Source organism: Nelumbo nucifera, chromosome 4 (assembly GCF_055504915.1).
Source record: "Nelumbo nucifera cultivar China Antique chromosome 4, China Antique-T2T, whole genome shotgun sequence".
In the NCBI taxonomy this organism is placed as follows: Eukaryota; Viridiplantae; Streptophyta; class Magnoliopsida; order Proteales; family Nelumbonaceae; genus Nelumbo; species Nelumbo nucifera.
In genome coordinates this window covers 56598610-56617934 of record NC_142652.1, presented here as the reverse complement: position 1 = coordinate 56617934, position 19325 = coordinate 56598610, and the positions used below count along the sequence as shown (strand labels likewise).

The 19325-nt window shown below is 38.6% G+C and overlaps 1 protein-coding gene across 1 annotated transcript in view; it reads right to left on the bottom strand.

Moving 5' to 3' along the window:
* LOC104589909 (structural maintenance of chromosomes protein 2-1-like) overlaps nucleotides 1-16694 on the bottom strand; it is a 67144-nt gene extending 50450 nt beyond the window's left edge. Inside the window, exons 1-7 of the mRNA XM_010248381.3 lie at nucleotides 16172-16694; nucleotides 14056-14736; nucleotides 13688-13831; nucleotides 13280-13570; nucleotides 11871-12056; nucleotides 11590-11754; nucleotides 11450-11509 (exon numbers count right to left, since the gene is read on the bottom strand). Of these exons, the coding sequence (XP_010246683.1) occupies nucleotides 11450-11509; nucleotides 11590-11754; nucleotides 11871-12056; nucleotides 13280-13570; nucleotides 13688-13831; nucleotides 14056-14736; nucleotides 16172-16489 (1845 nt within the window). The 5' untranslated portion in view covers nucleotides 16490-16694. The remainder of the gene's footprint in view (nucleotides 1-11449; nucleotides 11510-11589; nucleotides 11755-11870; nucleotides 12057-13279; nucleotides 13571-13687; nucleotides 13832-14055; nucleotides 14737-16171) is intronic.
* Between the last annotated feature and the right edge of the window lie 2631 nt (nucleotides 16695-19325).

Below are 19325 nucleotides of genomic sequence, written 5' to 3'. Positions count from 1 at the left end.
TTTTGATGAGAAACCCTAGACCAGCTACAGGGCACACAGATCCATCAAAAAATCCAAAAACTGGGCTTACCTGAGAACTTTGATCAGCCTCTTAAATCACCATGCAGTCGGCCGATCTAGGGCTGCATGAGGAAACAACTCAAGGAACCTTCGGCCTGCTCTGATACCAAGTAGAAATCACTAATTGTAGATTTAGTTGAATTTCTTGTGAAAGGAAAGGGGAGGAAGATAAAGATTTCAATAGTAGAGAAGAAAAGAGAGGGAGAAAAGAGTGGGAAGTCAACCAGGATTCTTGAAAAATTAACCCTAGCCGCCAACCCCTCATTATATTTATACTTAACTTAAAAGATGAGATATTACAAGGATGCCCTTAGTAGGGCGACTACTAATGTGGTTGAACAGTCACAACTTAGAAACATAAACTAATGGGCCTAATACCCAACAACTTCCTAACTAAATAGCTTAAAATAAGAATAAAAAACAACTAGGCCCAACTCAACACACCAAAACAAACATCATACCTAACAAAATTGAAGAACTGAGGAAGGATTCTGTTCATTGCTTTCCAAGAAGTTACCAAAGTAACTTAACAAGAAACATATATCCCAACCATTTTCCAACAGACCATGAATGCTCGCCACTACCTAACGCCAATGCCTCTCTCTCCAACAGTCACTTCCCCAATAAGGGTAAGTTCCTTTGGATTAAGTTCCCTAGTCCCAAACCACCTTCCTCCTTACTTCAGCACAACAACTCCCACCTAACTAAATAGTTCTTTTCTCCTCCCCTAGTTCCCAAAGAAAATCCTTCATCAACTTTTCTAACTTCTTAGCCTCACTAGAAGGAACCCAAAAGACTGAAAGGAAGTAAACTGTAGGTTAGCTAAAGTGGTTTTTATCAAAGTGACCCTACCCCCCAAGGAGAAATAATTTTTCTCCCATAATGCTAGCTTTTTTCCAAATCTTTATACCAAAGGATCCCAAAACCAGCTCTCCTTTGGGTTAGCACCTAAGGGAAGACCTAAGTAAGTCAAAGGCCAAGAAGAAGTGAAACAACCTAAGCACTCTACAATGGAATCAATAACTTGGTGATCCAAACTAACACTCGCCACACAACCCTTTTTAAAATTTATGTTCAAGTTAGAAACCTTTTCAAAGCAAACTATCAACTCTTTTAGATTTTCCAATTCCCTTGGGTCACTCCCTTCACAAAAAATCATAATATCATCAGCAAACTGGAGTGGGTCACTAGTACCCCAATCCTACCTACAAGCCTTTTCAATGTCCAATTTACAAACAAAACTTCGATGGCTAAACCCCCTCACACACATTGGCTATTAAGATATGGTCAATTATTTGTCTACTCTACACAAAGGCACCTTGAGTTTGCTAATGAGAGAGGGAAGAAATGCTCTAATCTGAAAGAGAAAACCTTAGCCAAGATTTTGCAGATATTAGTCACCAATCTTATTGGTCTGAAATCTTTAGGTTAACTAGCTCTTGACTTTCTAAGAATCAAGACCAAAAAAGTAGCATTGACTCTACTCTCTAGAGCTAAGAAGGCTACATGTTTAATTTCCACTTCCTCAAAATTCCTTTCTATCCAACTTAACTTACCCTAAGGCAAACATGGCCAGTCCACTCCTTGCACCCTCAACCTATCATTCAAAGGTCTACTGAAGATTGACAAGAAATGATCTATAAAAATCCTAGCTATCACATTCTACAAAGAGATTACCTACCCATTGACCACTAATTTAGCCAATTTTTTTCCTTATCCTCCAATTAGCCACTACATGAAAGAATTTTCTGTTCCCATCCCCTTCCTTTGTCCAATTATATCTTAACTTCTATCTCCAAGAGATTTCCTCTCTATAGAGAACCTCTTCCAACTCCTTTAGTTTCCACCTTAGCTCTTTATCTTGACCATTAAGCAACCTTTGAGATTCCTTCTCATCAAACACCTCAATATGGGAAAGAAGGGCAAACTTTTGTTCCTCTAAATGCCCAAATGCACTCTATTCCACTCTTTTATTTTGGTTGTAAGTCTTTTCAATTTCTTATGAAATCTGACTCCCTTCCACCTAAAACCTCTTAACTCCTCATTCCACCAATCTTAAACCCCATAAACAAAATCTAGGTAAGTCAACCACAGGTTTTCAAATCTAAAAGGTCTAGGGCCTATTCTACATGTAATATATGCATTATTTTTTTATTTACTTTATAACTTTTAATTCAATTTTAAAATTTGTTTGTAAAAAAATTCAAAAAATGCAATTTGAAGCCAAAAAAAGGTTTTTTGGCAAAAATAGTGGGGCAAGGCACCTTAGAATGCATAGGCCTCGAAAAGGCACCCAAAATCCAAAAAAATATCACCCCAATTGAACATTCAAGCAAAAACTTATGGCCTTCAAAAGTTTTGTGTTAGTGAAGGGGTATTTCGGTCTTTGTACCTGTTGAGAGTGCGGATGTGTACTATTATGTTAGTTCGAGTGCCTCTTACTTAAATAAGGGCTCTTATGTCTTTTCCAGTCACATTAATAATATAATAATAGGTTTGGCCGAAACTAGGGTTGACTTTTTCCTATTTTCGAACCAGACCTTTTCTCTTCTCCTTCCTCTTTCTTCCTTCTTCTTTCCTCTCTTCCTTCTTGCTGTTTACTTTACAGCTAACAAACAAAACAGACTTCTAGGGCAGGCCGAACTTTAACATGGTATCAGAGCAACATCAAACAAATCAGGCCTGCTAGAATTCTGTTTTTTGCGCATTCGAACTAGGGTTTTTCTTGGATTTCTCAGCCGTTGGTTGGAGACTGGGAAAAGGGATGAAAAGGAGTGATCGCCCTCTTCCCTTGGAGGTTTCTATGCCTCCGGTGGTGTCGTTGGTGATTGGTTGCTGTGGTTTCTAAGCCCTCCCCTAATTAATGTAGGGCTGGTGTGTGTAGTGCAGTGGTGTTTCATTCCTTCGTGTGGTTGGCTTTTAGGCGATGAGGTAAGGAGTTTTTTTTATGCATATTTTCTGTTATGGAACACATGAGAGGTGTGGTACAGATCGTATGATGGGTTTTCAGATTGCAGTATGCTAAGGTTTATGCGAGGGTTTATACTGGTCTGTGTGTAATTCGAAGGGAAGTAGTGTTTACTTAATGGTGAAACTTCCGGTAGCAGTAGAGTAGGGTTTGTGGTGTTACAAGTACAGCTTTCAGCCTTTGTCATTGCTGAAATCAGTGTGCAGATTTCGGTGAAGTGTCTGTGTGCAGTGTGCAGTGTGCAGTGTGCAGTGTGTAGTGTTCAGGATTCAGTGATAAGGGAATTCGGCAATGGCAGATAACAGTGATAGTAAACCTAGGGTGATGATATCTACTCACTACCTGAATGTCCAAATGACCTCCATTAAACTGAATGGAGAGAATTATGTCCCTTGGGCCAAGTCTGTAGAGGTTTTTCTGAAGGCGAAGAAGAAGGTAAAGCACATAAGAGAGGAGAAACCCCCCACTAGTTCTCAGGAGTATGAAAACTGGGAACAAGAAGATGCACAGATTATCACATGGTTGTGGAACAGTATGGAACCCAAAATCAGTGTGAACTTCATGTTTCTAGACACAGCCAAAGAGGTGTGGGATCATGCGAAGAAATTATATTCTGGTCAGGATAATACAACTAGGGTATATCAACTGTATCAGGAATACTTCAATCTACAACAAGGAAATTAGAGCCTTGAGGTGTACTATGCCAGTATGAGAAATATCCGTAATGAGCTAAATGTCTATCACCCTCTCACTTCTGATGTCAAGGTTCAACAACAACAGAGAGAGCAGCTTGATGTGACTCGGTTTCTGGTGGGAATGAAGTCTGAGTATGAACCAATACGAGCCCAGATACTAGGAGGATCTGCCCTTCCATCTTTAGAGGTGTTTGCTCATCTTCGGAGGACTTCCATTGGATCTATGGAAAACTCTAATATCTCAGATAAATCAGCATTTGCAGTGTCGAGAGGACGAGGTGGCAGAAGTGGGGCTCGAGGAGCCCAGCCTGGCCGTGGTGGCAGTAGTGGTCCAGTGTATGGCCGGAGTGGTAGTGGTGGATCTACACATACCCGTGGTGGTGGTCGTACTAGAGGCAGAGATTCAGGGGGAGCTCGTGGTAGAGGACGTGGCTCGGGTCCACAGAGGTGTACTCATTGTGGTTTGGATGGACATACTATTAACTACTGCTATGACTTACATGGTCCACCCTCGACGTGGGCCAACCATGCCATGACTAGTGACACCAGTTCCAGCTTTAGACAGGAGAACCGGTCAGCTGACCAGATGCCTTCTACCTCTCCAGATGGTCCAGGCAAGGAGATGGTGAGTGTTCCTCGTGATGAGTATGAAAGGTTTGTTCAATCCACGTCGCAGGTATGGCTTGTTTGACATCCACACCCAACCCCTGGATTATCGACTCTGGAGCCTCCGATCACATGACGGGAACTCCAGGTGTGTTTTCATCTCACTCATTGCTCAACATCACAATCTGTTACCCTTGCTAATGGCTCCACATCATCTATTCGTGGTGTTGGTAATGTTGACTTAGACCCTGTGCCCCTATCCTCTGTTTTATATGTACCTAAACTTCCATTTAATCTTATGTCTGTTAGTAAGCTGACCAAATCCCTTAATTGTTCCGTTACATTTTACCCCTCTATGTGTGTTTTTCAGGATCTCAAGACGGGGATGAAGATTGGTGGAGGGCATGAAGCCGATGGCCTGTATTATCTTGATGGTGGTGGAAGAACATCAATGGCCCTTCAGTCATCTATTTCCCCTCTCCATTGGCATTGTAGATTTGGTCATCCTTCGCTAAAAGTGTTGAAGCCCTTGGTCCCTTCATTGAGTCAACTTTCTGTTCTAGGTTGTGAGTCGTGCCAATTTGGGAAACATCATTGTGTTCCCTTTAGTTCTAGGATTGATAACCGTGTGTCGAGTCCTTTTTCTTTAATTCATTCAGATGTTTGGGGTCCTTATAAAGTGATGTCATATAATGGACACAGATATTTTGTTATTTTTGTTGATGACTTTTCAAGAATGACGTGGCTCTATTTAATGAAAGAAAGAAGTGAATTATTTGCCATCTTCCAGAAATTTTATGCTAAGATCCGTAATCAATTTGGCGTTCACATCAAAATCTTCCGTTCCGATAATGGCCGTGAATACTTGTCTTCATCTTTTCAAGAATACTTGGACCAACATGGCATTATACACCAAACTTCATGTACCTACACCCCACAACAAAATGGGGTTGCTGAGAGAAAGAACCGACATCTTGTAGAAACAACACGCTTACTCATGCACCACATGAATGTTCCCAAACCCTTTTGGAGTGATGCAATACTCACCTCTTGTTTCTTAATTAATCAGATGCCCACGTCCATTCTTGATGGTCATTCTCCTTTTAGTGTCTTGTTCCCCAACATGTCTCCGTTTCCGCTTCCTCCTCGGGTATTTGGGTGTGTCTACTTCGTCCATAATCTGGGTCCCGGGACTGACAAGTTAGATGCACAATCCCCTAAGTGTATCTTCCTTGGCTATTCCCGGTCTCAGAAAGGGCACAAGTGTTACCATCCCAGTTCTCGTCGTTCTTTGGTATGTGCTGATGTTATTTTCTTCGAGTCTACTCCGTTCTTCGTGGGGTCCGATGATGCTGCTTCCTCCACATCACCTCCTCCTCTTCCCCTTCCTATGGCTGATCCTCCTCCTCTAGTTCCAATCGTGCCTACGTCTTTGCCTCCGGTGCCACCGTCCGTTGACCGTCCACCTATCCGTCACGTGTATACACATCGCCCACGTGTACCGGCTGCGCCTCCTCCGGCTTCATCACCATCGAAAGATCCGGCTCCAGATCCGACACCAGCTTCTGACTTTGATCTCCCTATTGCCTTACGGAAAGGTAAATGCACCTGCACCCTTCACCCTATTTCCAATTTTGTTTCCCTTACTCACCTCTCCGCCTCTCATCGCCAGTTCATCTCCTTGTTATCCTCAATGGTTGTTCCTAAGGATGTCCAAGAAGCCCTTACCTCTCCAGAGTGGTGCAGTGCTATGGAAGAAGAGCTCTCTGCCCTCCATCATAATCACACTTGGGACCTCACTGCTCTTCCTCCTGGGAAGCAGACTATCGGTTGTAAGTGGGTGTATACCGTTAAGTACTTGCCAGATGGTCGTGTTGAGCGCCTGAAGGCGCGGCTGGTTGCAAAAGGGTACTCCCAAACCTATGGCATTGACTACACAGAGACATTTTCCCCGGTTGCTAAGATAGGTTCAATTCGTGTTGTCATCTCCCTAGCAGCTATGTATGATTGGCCTTTACATCAACTAGATATCAAAAATGCCTTTTTGCATGGTGATTTGCTCGAGGAGGTCTACATGGAGCAACCACCAGGGTTTGTTGCTCAGGGGGAGGATGGTAAGGTATGCAGACTTAAGAAGGCTATATATGGACTTAAACGGTTCCCTCGAGCATGGTTTGGTAGGTTCAGTGAGGTGGTCAAGAAGTTTGGTATGAAACAGTGCCAAGTTGATCATTCTATCTTCAGTCATGACTCTCCGACAGGAAAAATACTACTGGTGGTGTATGTAGATGATATCGTTGTGACTGGGAATGATAAAATGGGCATTGACAGATTGAAGGCATTCCTACAGGAACACTTTCAGACAAAGGACCTTAGCAAATTGAAATACTTTTTGGGCATAGAGGTAGCAAGATCTAAGCATGGCATTAATTTGTGTCAGAGGAAATATGTGCTTGATTTACTGGAAGAAATAGGTTTGTTGGGTATTAAACCGACTGAGACACCTATGGAAACAAATACGAGGCTGAGCAGTGATATAGGTGAAATATTTGAAGACCCTGGCAGATACCGACGTCTTGTAGGCAAACTAAACTACCTAACCATTACTCGGCCAGATATTTCATTTGCAATTAGTGTGGTGAGTCAGTTCATGCAGAAACCTTTGGTCCCACATTGGAATGCAGTGCTAAGGATTGTGAGGTACTTGAAAGGGCCGTGGGTTATTGTACAAAAGTGGTGGAAAACTGGAAGTAGAAGGATACACCGATGATGATTGGGCAGGTTCCATGTCTGATAGACAGTCTACCACAGGCTATTGTACCTTCCTGAGGGGTAACCTGGTAACATGGAAAAGTAAGAAGCAAACAGTTGTGGCAAGAAGCAGTGCAGAAGCAGAATATAGGGGCATGGCACATACTGCTTGTGAATTAGTGTGGCTAAGGAATCTTCTACAGGAGATAGGATATGACATCAGTACTCCAATGAAGCTCTATTGTGACAATCAGGCAATGGTTCATATCTCTTCCAATCCGGTGTTTCATGAAAGAACCAAGCACATCGAAGTTGACTGTCATTTTGTGAGAGAGGAGGTGCTGAATGGAGTGATAGAGACTGCATATGTTAATACAGGAAATCAGTGGGCAGACTTATTTACAAAAGGTTTGAGTCAGGGGAGAGTGGACTACATATGTAACAAGCTAGGATTATATGATATATACTCACCAACTAGAGGGGGAGTGTTAGTGAAGGGGTATTTCAGTCTTTGTACCTGTTGAGAGTGTTGATGTGTACTATTATGTTAGTTCGAGTGCCTCTTACTTAAATAAGGGCACTTATGTCTTTTCCAGGCACATTAATAATATAATAACAGGTCTGGCCGAACCTAGGGTTGACTTTTTCCTATTTTCGAACCAGACCTTTTCTCTTCTCCTTCCTCTTTCTTCCTTCTTCTTTCCTCTCTTCCTTCTTGTTGTTTACTTTACAACTAACAAACAAAACAGACTTCTAGGGCAGGCCGAACTTTAACAGTTTGCACATACATCGAGTGCAACTTGAGACCCAATGACCAAGTCAAATGGGTCAACAATTTAACCCAAGTCAAATAATTTTTGACCAAGACCAAAAGACATGTTTTATGAGAACCAAACCTAGAATCATAACCGAGTGACTATTTGAACGATTCAACCACCAAGTCAACAATATGTTGGAAACACTAAGAGAGACTGAGAGACTTTGTGCGTGTGTGTGTATGAGAGAGAGAGAGAGAGATGAACAAAGTACAAACAAAGTCACAAACTACCGAGCCTTATCGAAACAACAAGGGAAGAGAGTGAAAATTGAAATCCAAAAGATCATAATTTGTTAATGGGCGCATGCTAGATAACCATGACCAACCCACCCAATCCATTAAATGTCCCTTTATTCAGTTAACCAATCTACTAATTACCTAGGACTAAATAAATACAACCCAACCTATCAATTAATGAATGGGTTAGTAGGTTGGGTTAAAAAATTGCCAACCCCATCTAACCCCACTCCAAATAAATGCGTTCAAAATGAGTCAAAGAAGAGGCAAGTACCACTCCAAACTGATTCTAGGGTGCTCAACTTGAACCAATCCAAGTTCTCTCCAATTGATTTTGGTTTCAAGCAAAGACTTCAGGAATAACTTCTGAGCCTTCAAACAGAAATAAGCCCTCTCCAAATACCTCTACAAGCCAAGTGGCATCAATCAATGGTGATGAACAACATGAAACTCTATACACCATTCTGATCCAAGTAGATTATGGATCTATAGGGAAGAAGAAAAGAAAGAAACTACTATGATACCAAGAAGTAATTCAAATCAGAAAACATTTTGATGATTATTTAAAGATTTATGCACAGAAATCAAGAAAAGAAAGAGTAGAATAAGAGGAAAATAGAAAAAAAAAGGAAGAAGAGAAGAGCTCAAGTCAAAGCAAGAGAATAACGGATCGTAGGGACCCTTCTTTGTCGCAACCATCCATAAAGTTCAAATTTTATTTATTTAATGTATAATGACCTCAACCTTTTTACCAGATTTTAAAGAGAACATACCTCTCTTATGAGCACCCCCTTGTTCTTGTAGGGATGGCAATTTCTAGCCTACCAGGTGGGTACCCGCCCCTACCCTCCCTAACAGGGCGATTTTTTTTTTTTTCTTAAAGAACAGGTTTTGGGGTGGGGACAAGTTTTGGGATTCTATAACCCATACGGGTACGGGTAGGGTATGGTATTCAGCTAAACCCGACCCTACCCAACCCACATATTGTTGGAAAGCATATAAACTCTATGTATTAGTTCTTGAATTTAATAATATTTTGAATTTTACGTGAAGGATAATTGATAGTTTATGTGTTTTTTACATGCCTTAACCAAATAATTGGAAATTTTGTTGTTTATTCATGTTATTTTACTTATTTATTCCTTACATATGACAAGAAATAATAGGAAAGTGGATGCGGGTTCTAAACCCAACCCGCCCCTACCCTTGAATGCAGGGAGGGTATGGCCGGGGAGGGTTTTGCATTTTCAGGTGCGGAGAGGGTTTGTATTCTCAAAATCCAACTCGCTATGGGTTTTGGGGTAGGTACAGGTTGGGAAGTTTAGGGAGGCGGGTAGGGTCTAGAATTTACAAAACCCGCCCCTTGCCATTCCTACCCCCTTGTCACCACCACCTCTACAAAAGCCTCTACTACAGATCTCTGCTCTGCCACTTCTCTGACGTCCACCTCCTTTGTGCAGCCTTCAACAGCCTCATCTATAGCACTCTTACTATTCTAAGGAGAGGAATGGCCTAAAATAACTCTATTATCTATGTCTGAATCATTTCTATCTTACAGCTAAGATGCTTCGCTTGTCGTGCCTGATTTGCCACCACTGTACTCACCTTCTCTATCTTCAAATTCTTTGTTATTGGACTGGGTCTTGTTACATTTTCCTTTGTTGACCGCTGCAACCTTCAACTCAATCTTCCTTTGCCCGGCCTCTTCATATTTGGTAATTTCCCAAATATTCGTGAATGACTCTTTTTGATAAAAGCCCCAATCTTACTCAACTAATTGGGATACTTTTTTCAAAAATACCCCTACTCTTCTAACCTGTAACTCATATCCACTAATAAAGAGCAAGAGAAATAACCACCAATGGAAAACAAAAACACAAATGGAATTCATTTTTGTCAACATGTGTAATTAATAGTTGTCAAGGCATATGGGAAATTCTTAGTGACATTTGAGCACCCAGTTAACTAGGCATTGCTTGGCTAATAGAATTTTACCGAAAAACTAAATTCTAGGTCAATTTCCTAATTTTGTCTACCGATCAGCATGCATATAAATTGAAAAACTGAAAATGCACTTTATCAGTAACATTCATTTTCTCATTTTCAATTATCAAAAAAAATATTCATTTTCTCTCAACACATGGCAAATCATCATATATAAAAGACAACAGCATTTTAAATCTATTACTGTCAGTAATGCAATTTTTGCAAACACAATGCTATAAAATAAATATTTAAATAAAAATTGCATCCAAAATTTATTAACAATTAAAGAAGGCCATAATTCTAAACTGAAAAAAAAAATTAAAAGAATATATAAACTAAGGCTGTGTTTGGTAAGAGTGCAAACACTGAACCGAAGTGAATTTGCACTCTAGTTCAGGTTTGCAGGCACTTGGTAAGAATACGCTTTTTGTATTGAAAATGATAGTAAACTTCTTTTTTCTGGCATATTTGCATTCAAAATGTAAAAATGGTAACAAACTTTTGCACTCAAAGTTGGTCAATATAAAAAAGATAGATTCTAGTATTGGAATTCATGTTTGTACCCATCACAATCAAATATGTTTGGTAAGAATACAAAATTTATCAATGCAAAACCAAACCAAGTTTTCATTTTCATGAACTGTACATTTTACATTTACACTCTTACCATATGCAGCCTCAGACTTATTAAAAAAAAGCAGAGCTATGAAGAGAATAGAACTTACAGATGATAGGTATTCCATATTAGCATAGGACCTGTTACATAATAGCATTTATCTTAATCCAAATATTGTACTTCTTTTCTTATTTCTGTTTGCCCCTCCTATGGGTATCTTAGCAATTATACATAATGTTTAAAAAGGTACAAATACAGGTTAGAAGAGGGAAATCAACACATTAAACATAATGTTTCATAATGTAATCTGGGAGACAATACATTTGACTAGTGAAATGGTCTCTTCTTTTGGGTTAATAGATTAGCAAACAACTTGGCTGATAGAATAGGTAAACAGAGAACAATTATTTTGGGGACAGATGTAAAAAATTCTAATTGTAATTAGAGAGGGATGGGATTAGGTAGCAATGGCTAGCCTATTTACGGAGGTGCTTAGCACAGGAAGTAAATATATTATTTTTTTTCACTCACAATTAATAAAATTCATCTGTTACGAAAGGAGAGTAGGACATGGCTTTGGTCATTCATCAGGCACAACAAGCAAACCAAATAAATATGAGCAGGGTACTTACACATGACAATAACTTAATTAAAAGGCGAGGTATATGCACAATGCAAAAATGACAAGGAGTTCTTGGTCAATAGGACTTAACCTTTACTTCCTCATCATATCCAACCAAAGAAAGTGCCAGTTGGGCATTTCCATCACCAACCTGAAGACAAGCACATTATTTATGGACCAATAGATATAGTGAAAGAATATAAAGGGTGGAAACCAAATGCAGAAACAAACCAATCTAACAGCAGCATTTTGAACCCTAGGGGGAACAGTATGAGATTGTATTTTGTTCAGAGGTATAATTGTAACTCTTCTTCGAAGGTCACCATTTTGGAGTAGTTGCTTTCCCGTATTTTCAGTATCTACAACAACATTATATAGCTTGCCTCCAGCAGCAACCTGCACGATCCATTATTTTGATATTGAAATCTTATTACTTCAAGTTTAGTATGAGAACATTAGAACTCATAAATATGCATGCAGGTTCTATGGTATCACGCAAAGTGCCAGCTAACCTCCAATGCAGTCATTGTGGAGCTATCCTTCACTCTAATGAGCTTTGCAACCACACCCTTCACTTTTGACCTGTCAAAATTCTTCACGGGATCACGGTAAGTGAACTGGACATTTGCCAATTGTCCTGAAAGTACCCGAACCTCATCCTTCAATTTCTGCACCAGCTCCAACTCAGATACACGATCCTGACATAGATTTAAAAAATATATACATTAAGTTTAAGAGCAATGTTGTCAAAATCTTATGATTTACAATATGATTCATGATTTGAATCATGAATCCCAAGGGTTTCGATTCGAATCTTATGTCTGAATCCTTTTCTGCAAAAATCTTATGGTTTTTGTTTGAATCCTACGTTTTGATTCATAAATCTTACGATTTATACGATTTTTACAATTCACTACGATTCAAATAAATTCAATTAAGAATCAGTTCTTGATGTGGACGCGTATTGGGAACAGCAGCAGCAATGATCCGATGTTCTCATCCCATCCAATTCGGCAGCAACAGTCTTATCCATTCAGCAGATTAGATTAGACTATCTTGTTATTCTTATCTTATTAAGTTAGTAGATTAGATTATCTTATCTTATTAGATTAGGATTAAGAGAGACTTATCTTAAAAGATTAGGATTAAGAGAGATTATCTTATCTTATTAGATTAGGATTAAGAGAGACTTATCTTATCTTATCAGTCTTATCTTATCAAGATAGAGTTGGAGGTCTCCCTATTCAGCAAGGAGTCTCCCTAAGAGCAGGACTCTTGTAATCTCCTATTCAAGGAGCCACTATTATTCAATAAAGGCATCCAAATTTCAGTAAAAGAGAAGAGTAAAGGAGAGTTAGGGTGATCTCTTGGACAAATCACCCCTTAGGTCGCCACAATAGGGTTAGCACGCAAAGGGAGGGGCAAGGGGAAACTAGAGGTTCTCCCCGTGGACCGACCCGTGATGAGATCCTATGCCCAGGCCCATAACAGTTCTCTACTTTGTTTTTTGTTTTTGTGTATGTTTAGTTTTGCCGTGGGAGACTTTTTTTAAAGCCCTTACTAGAAAATGATTTATTTACATTATTCTATACTAGAAATTGAGTTTACTGTGCATCATATGTAAGTTAAAGGGCCATTGTATGTAGATTTGTTTGATTTTCAAGTCAAACTTGATTATAACATCATAGGCTTCTATTGTATAAGTGGCAAATTTTCTTGTTTTAAGTACATATATGGTAGATATAGATTAAAAAATAGGGTAAAATCACTTTTCTATATATATTTAGCCTTTCAATATATCTATACTTAATTTTTTTGACAAGTTTCTAAAAAATAGAAATAATCATACGATTACAATTTTCAAAACATTGTTTAAGAGACAAAAGGCATGCATGACATGCAAGGAAACAAACAACCAAACCTTTTGTAGATCTTCCATCTGAGCCTCCTCATAACAAACAGATTCTAGAGCCATCTTAACATGTTCCACATCTTTTTTTCTGATGTTAAGTTCATTCTCTACAGCAACAGCTTCTTCACGTTTTGACATCAACTGCTGCTTTTTCTCTTTCAGTTCTTTCTCACAGTGGCTTATTTTGGTTTTCAACTGTTTCAATTCTGTTTCAGCAGACCCAACAGCAGCTTTAGCATCACCTAATTGATCTTCAAGGCACTTCTCTTCATTTCCGCTGCTCTTACCAGCTAGTACACCCTATCAACAGTTATAACACTGTCTTTGTAAAATTGCAATTGAAATACATGTGAATGTAAGGAAGAACAAATCCCTCAGGCAACCAATAGACAACAACAAAAAGAATAGCAATCTTACCTGATATTCTTTTTCATATTCTTCCAAATTTTTAGATAGATTCTCAACTTTCTTTCTGAGATCAGCGGCCCCATCTTGAGACTTTTTGACACAAGAGTCCTTCTCTTCTATGGACTTCTTAATATCAGCAATGCTTTTTACAATCTGGAAAAATATTAGCACAGCATCAATGTCTAGAAATCTGCAAATCTAAGGATTGGGCATATGGGATTCCCACAGTTAATAGAAAAAAAGTACCAGAAAATGAGAAGAAAAGAATCAGTGGAGAAAGAAATACACCCCAGATTTCTGTTATCCAACATAATGTAAAGAATTTGAAGCTAATGGAAAGAAACCCTATATGGTCCCTGCTCCCAAACTGCAGTTACCTTCTCAGTGTTCTTCCTTTCTGCCTTGAGTAATTCTTCTTGATTTTTTAGTACGGATGTTTCTCGCACAAGATCACAAGAAAGGGCATCCACCTTATCTGACAAAATTTTTACCTCCCCACCCATTGTTGCTTCTTTTTCAGCAGCCAAGTTTGATATTTTGGTCTCCATTTCCTGCATCTCCAACTGCATGTTTTTTACATTATCCTCAATCTGGGCAATTTTTCCTTTGGTCTGTTCAACTTCCGTGACAGCATAGTCTCTTATTTTCTCTGCTTCAACAAACTCAAAAGCAATACAAAATCTTCTAAGACGATCTAATTCTGCATTACCGTTAGCCCACTGCATGTACTGCATCCTTTCTTTCCTCAGCTTTTCCAAAGCAGGCAGTATTTCATGGTCAAGAAGTTTGTCTATCTCATCAACCTTGCTCTGCTTCTTCTCAAGTGTCTTCAATGCAGCCTCCTTCTTCGTCTCATACATTCTTGTCCCAGCAGCTTCTTCAAGCATGGATAAGATTTCAGGGGGTTTCATGTTCAAAACCTTGGTTATACGCCCTTGCATTATGAGAAAGTGTGGATTATTAACATTGAGCTGCACAGAATGAAAAAGATTTTGGACTCGAGATGGCTGAGCGAGGTGTCCATTAATGAGATATTTGTTCCTTCCACCCACAACAATCTACACAGTCAACAAACATTTCTCAACAATATTTTCAAAGAGTAGCATCCCTAAGTTCAGAAAATTACAAGGTTAAGGGTTTCAACATCCAGAATTTTATGGTTCACATGCTGAGACTTTTCCTAGTTGTCATGATAGAACAGAGTACAATGTAAAATTAGGCAAGCAAGTACTTCACCTCTTAGATTATAAAAATATGCAGTCTATAATTTAAAAAAAAAATAAAACATCATTTAGGGTTTTAGCATGTAGTATTTAATTGTTTACATACAAAAGTTTCAGGATTATCATGGCTGAGCATAATCAGGTTACTATTGATCAAAAAAAAGCATAATCAGGTTACTGACAAGGAAACTGTTTTTTGATTGGGGACAAGGAAGCTACTTTACCTCTCCAACTATAAAAGAGCACTTCAGGATTTACAAAATTTAAGTTTTATAGTATTAGCATTTGGAATTATGCTTGCACACTCAGAGAACAATTATCATCAATGAGTAAAAAGGGTATACAAAGACCACACAAGAATAAAGAAATCACATTACCCACTGGATCAGAAATATATGCTGCAAAAAATTCACAATTCCTAACTTCGCAAAATGTACAATATTTAAGGTTTAGAATTTAGAATTTTATGGTTTCTATATCAGTCAACATCATCACAAATTGGCATAGTAAAGAGCAGAATCCTACAATATGGACAGAAAGGAGTCACATCACTAGTTGAATTATAAAAATACCATGAAAACCATAGAATTTACTTATGGACTTAGGCTTCTAGCACAAGGAAATCTGTCTTTTGTCTGTATTAAAAAGAATCCAGATTGTCAAAATAAGCATAGGATAGATACAGCACCAAATCTGTCAGGTTATAAAATAGAATTACAAATAAAATTCACAGAACTTGCAACATTTAGGACTTATAATGTAGAATAATTTGGTTATCATACCGAAGTGTTATGTATTCCCACGGAATGGACACAATAAATGGTTGAAAACGATAACCAAAGAAAAAACGAATAAGTTATATGATGATCAAAAAAATGAGACCATGAATTGTGAAAGAATATAATTGAAGTTCATTATATATACATCATTTGGTCATTTATCATGTAGAATATCGTATTCTAACATACCAAACCTTTTCCAAATTCTCCTAATGACAACAGAAATCTAAAGGAAACAAAATATTCAGATTACTAGTTAAGCTACAAAAATACAACAAAATCTCCCAAAGCTAACAACATTTATGTTGCTTTTGGTTTCCTTAAGAACTTCCCCTCAAGTTCCTGTTTATCTCTTATTTTTTTATCAAACCAAACACAGCTTTAGGATTCTACCATGTAGCATGTACAAGTATGAATAAAGGAAACCAAGTCCTCAAGCCCTCACAAATAAACAATCCTTGAGCACACGACAAGAAAGCACCCAACATTACCTGTCGCGTCACTGTGATTTCCCGACAATCTTCGTATCCAAGAGGACTCCTACTCCGATCCGAGTTATCAAACACAATCGAAACCGTCGCCTTGGTAATCCCAGCTTGTCCCTGCTTGTAAACCAGCTCCTGTAGATTCGAAGCCCGGACTTGCTGCAGATTCGTGATACCCAGCACGAAACAGATAGAGTCGAGAATGTTCGATTTCCCTGAGCCATTCAACCCCGTTATGGCATTGAAGTAGGGGTCGAATCCGGAAACTACTGTTCGCGTTGCGTAGGACTTGAAGCCCTCCAGGCAGATCTCCTTGACGTACATGGCTTCAATCTGAAACCCTAGGAGAAGAAGAAAAGGAGAAAGAATAGCGTAAACTGAGGAGGTAAGTGGGCGGGTTTCGGAGGTCGAAAGCCCCAGAGTTTGATGGGAGGAAGTGAATAGAGGATTGAAAAGGGAAGGGCTGTTCGTCGGAATCAATCACTGAGAGATGTGATCAACTTTGAAGGGAAGAAGTGAAGAGAGGATTGAAATGCCAAAACAGGAGATAGAAAATAAAAAAGGCGGGAAAACGCGCGCAACCAGAATTCTGAAAAATTTACGGAAAGGTCCTTTCCCCACCTCTTAATTCAAAGTTTCAAACCAAATACAGCCTAATTAGTAACGCTTTGGCTGTTTAGGGGCTGTGGAACCAATGACCACACCAGTGAATACTAGTCACACAAACAGATCGAATCGAATTTGAATGGGGTGGTACATTCAAATTAGATTGGACAATTATCCCATATTCGAATTCAACTCGAATCCGTTAGGATTATAATATACAGATCCGGACCCGATTCGACAAGTTACCGGATATAATCTAATTCGATTCACTTACTTTCAGAAAAAATAAGGGTAAAATATAAAAACTTTTCCTCAGGTTTCTCACAACCATATAAATCATCTCCTAAAGTTTGATTTTAACAAAAACTTCTCTTATAGTTTTGAAAAGTCCTACATTACATCTCTTCCATCATTGTCCCAGTTAGAAAACGTTGATCTAATGCATTAGTTTTTTTGAAAATACTCATTTTACTCTTTATATCTACAAATTCAGAAGTAGATTTATTAAAATACTCCCAAAAAAATTTAATAAACTCATTATTAAACTCCCAAAAGTTTCTTGAAAATTTTAATTTTAATTATAATTTCATTTTGTAAACTCATTATAATTGAGTAAAGTCTAAAGGGCACATCTAGCCTTTTGATTGTATTTGTTATCCATATGAGAAGAAGAAAGAGAGAGAGAGAGAGTGGCGCCAAATTTTTATTATTTATATTAGGGCGACACAACTTAAAATAAAAAGAGCTAAAAGTACTAAAGTACCCTTGCGGTACTAAACATATAAAATAACAACATATCAACACTCCCTCCCAAGTTGGGATATTGATATCAATAATGCCCAACTTGTCACATAAATCATAATGTCGCAAGTGATGTAACCCCTTTGTCAAAATGTTTTCAAGTTGGTCTTCAGAACTGATATAGGGAGTACACACTTCCCTTGTGACAACATTTTCTCTTATGAAATGTTTGTCAACTTCGATATGCTTAGTTCTATCATGCGGCACAGGATTAGCAGCGATGTTTTATGGCTGCTTTGTTATCACAGTAAAGAGTCATAGGTCCATCAACTGGAAAGCCCAACTCACTTAACAAATTCTTTAGCCACATAATTTCTGCCACTCCACGAGACATTGCTTGATATTCAACTCCAACACTAGACATAGCTACCACATTCTACTTTTTGCTTCTCTAGGTAACTAGGTTCCCTCCTATAAATGTGCAATAACCACTTGTTGACTTCCAGTCATTCAAAGATCATGTCCAATCAGCATTGGTATACACTTCAACTTTCAAATGCCCATGCTTTTGAAATAACAAACTTGCACCTGGGAACTTCTTAAGATATTTGAGAACTCTTTCTACTGCTTCAAGGTTCACCTTGATAGTCTCTTAATTTGTGGTCAAGATCAATAGAGGAATCAACAAACTTCACTCCCAATTTTCCTGTATCTAGAGTAATCATCAATAAATAATATGTGTATCTAGAGTATCTAGATACTCTCGGACGGTAAAGGTAATAAAATATTTGTAGACACTCTCGGACGGTAAAGTAACAGGGCCCCAAACATCAGAATAAATAATATGGAAAGGAAATTCAGATTTATTATTCTTTGAAGAAAAATGAGTTTTACAATGCTTACTCAATTGACAAGTTTGACATGTAAACTATGACACTGACACTGACTTAAACAACTTTGCAAACACCAATTTTAAAGACTCAAAGGATAAATGATCAAGACGATTGTGCCATAAATAGACCTGACTTATACTAGATTGACTCTTAGACTTTGTGACTGTAGACTAGTCTTATTCTCCATCATGTAGAGTCCATCCACCATACGTCATCTACCAATCGTCTTCTCCGAGGCCAAATCCTGGAGTACATAATAAGAAGAGAAAAATGTTATTGAGTAGTTTAAAGAATTAGTAATACTACTAACAGAGAATAAATTAATGGGAAATTTTGGAACATATAAGACATTAGTCAGGGTGAGGCCAAAGGAAAGAGAAATGGTTTATTGGCCAGCTATGGTGGAATATGAACCATCAACTAGTCTCACCTTGTATCTTCTAGATATGAAGTGGTAGGTATGAAAATAAGTGGATTTACCAGTCATATGTTTTGACGCTCCAGAATCAATTATCCAAGGAAAGTCAGGGGATGAGACGATACATGGAAAGCTGTGGTAGAGTTATCTGATGTAGATGCAAATGAAGTTGAAGGAGGAGAAGAATCCATATGATGAATTGCTCTACCATAGAGTTCCAAATGGTCACCGAATAAATTGATATTATCCTACCTCGTGTCAGAACCAAAAGTGTATGTCTGAGTCATAGTAGTAGTAGGGAGCTGATTCTCCTGAGAAGCCATATTTGCTATGGTGAACTTTCTTGGACCTTGCTGTCCTGACTTCTTATTCAGGTCTAAACCTTGCTTCTTGCTTAAATCCTGGGCCCATTTGGGCTTTCCATGAAGATCCCAGCATGTTTCCTGGGTGTGTCGGGGTTTCTGGCAATGGGTGCATCATAGTTTGTCTTTGTCTTTCACCC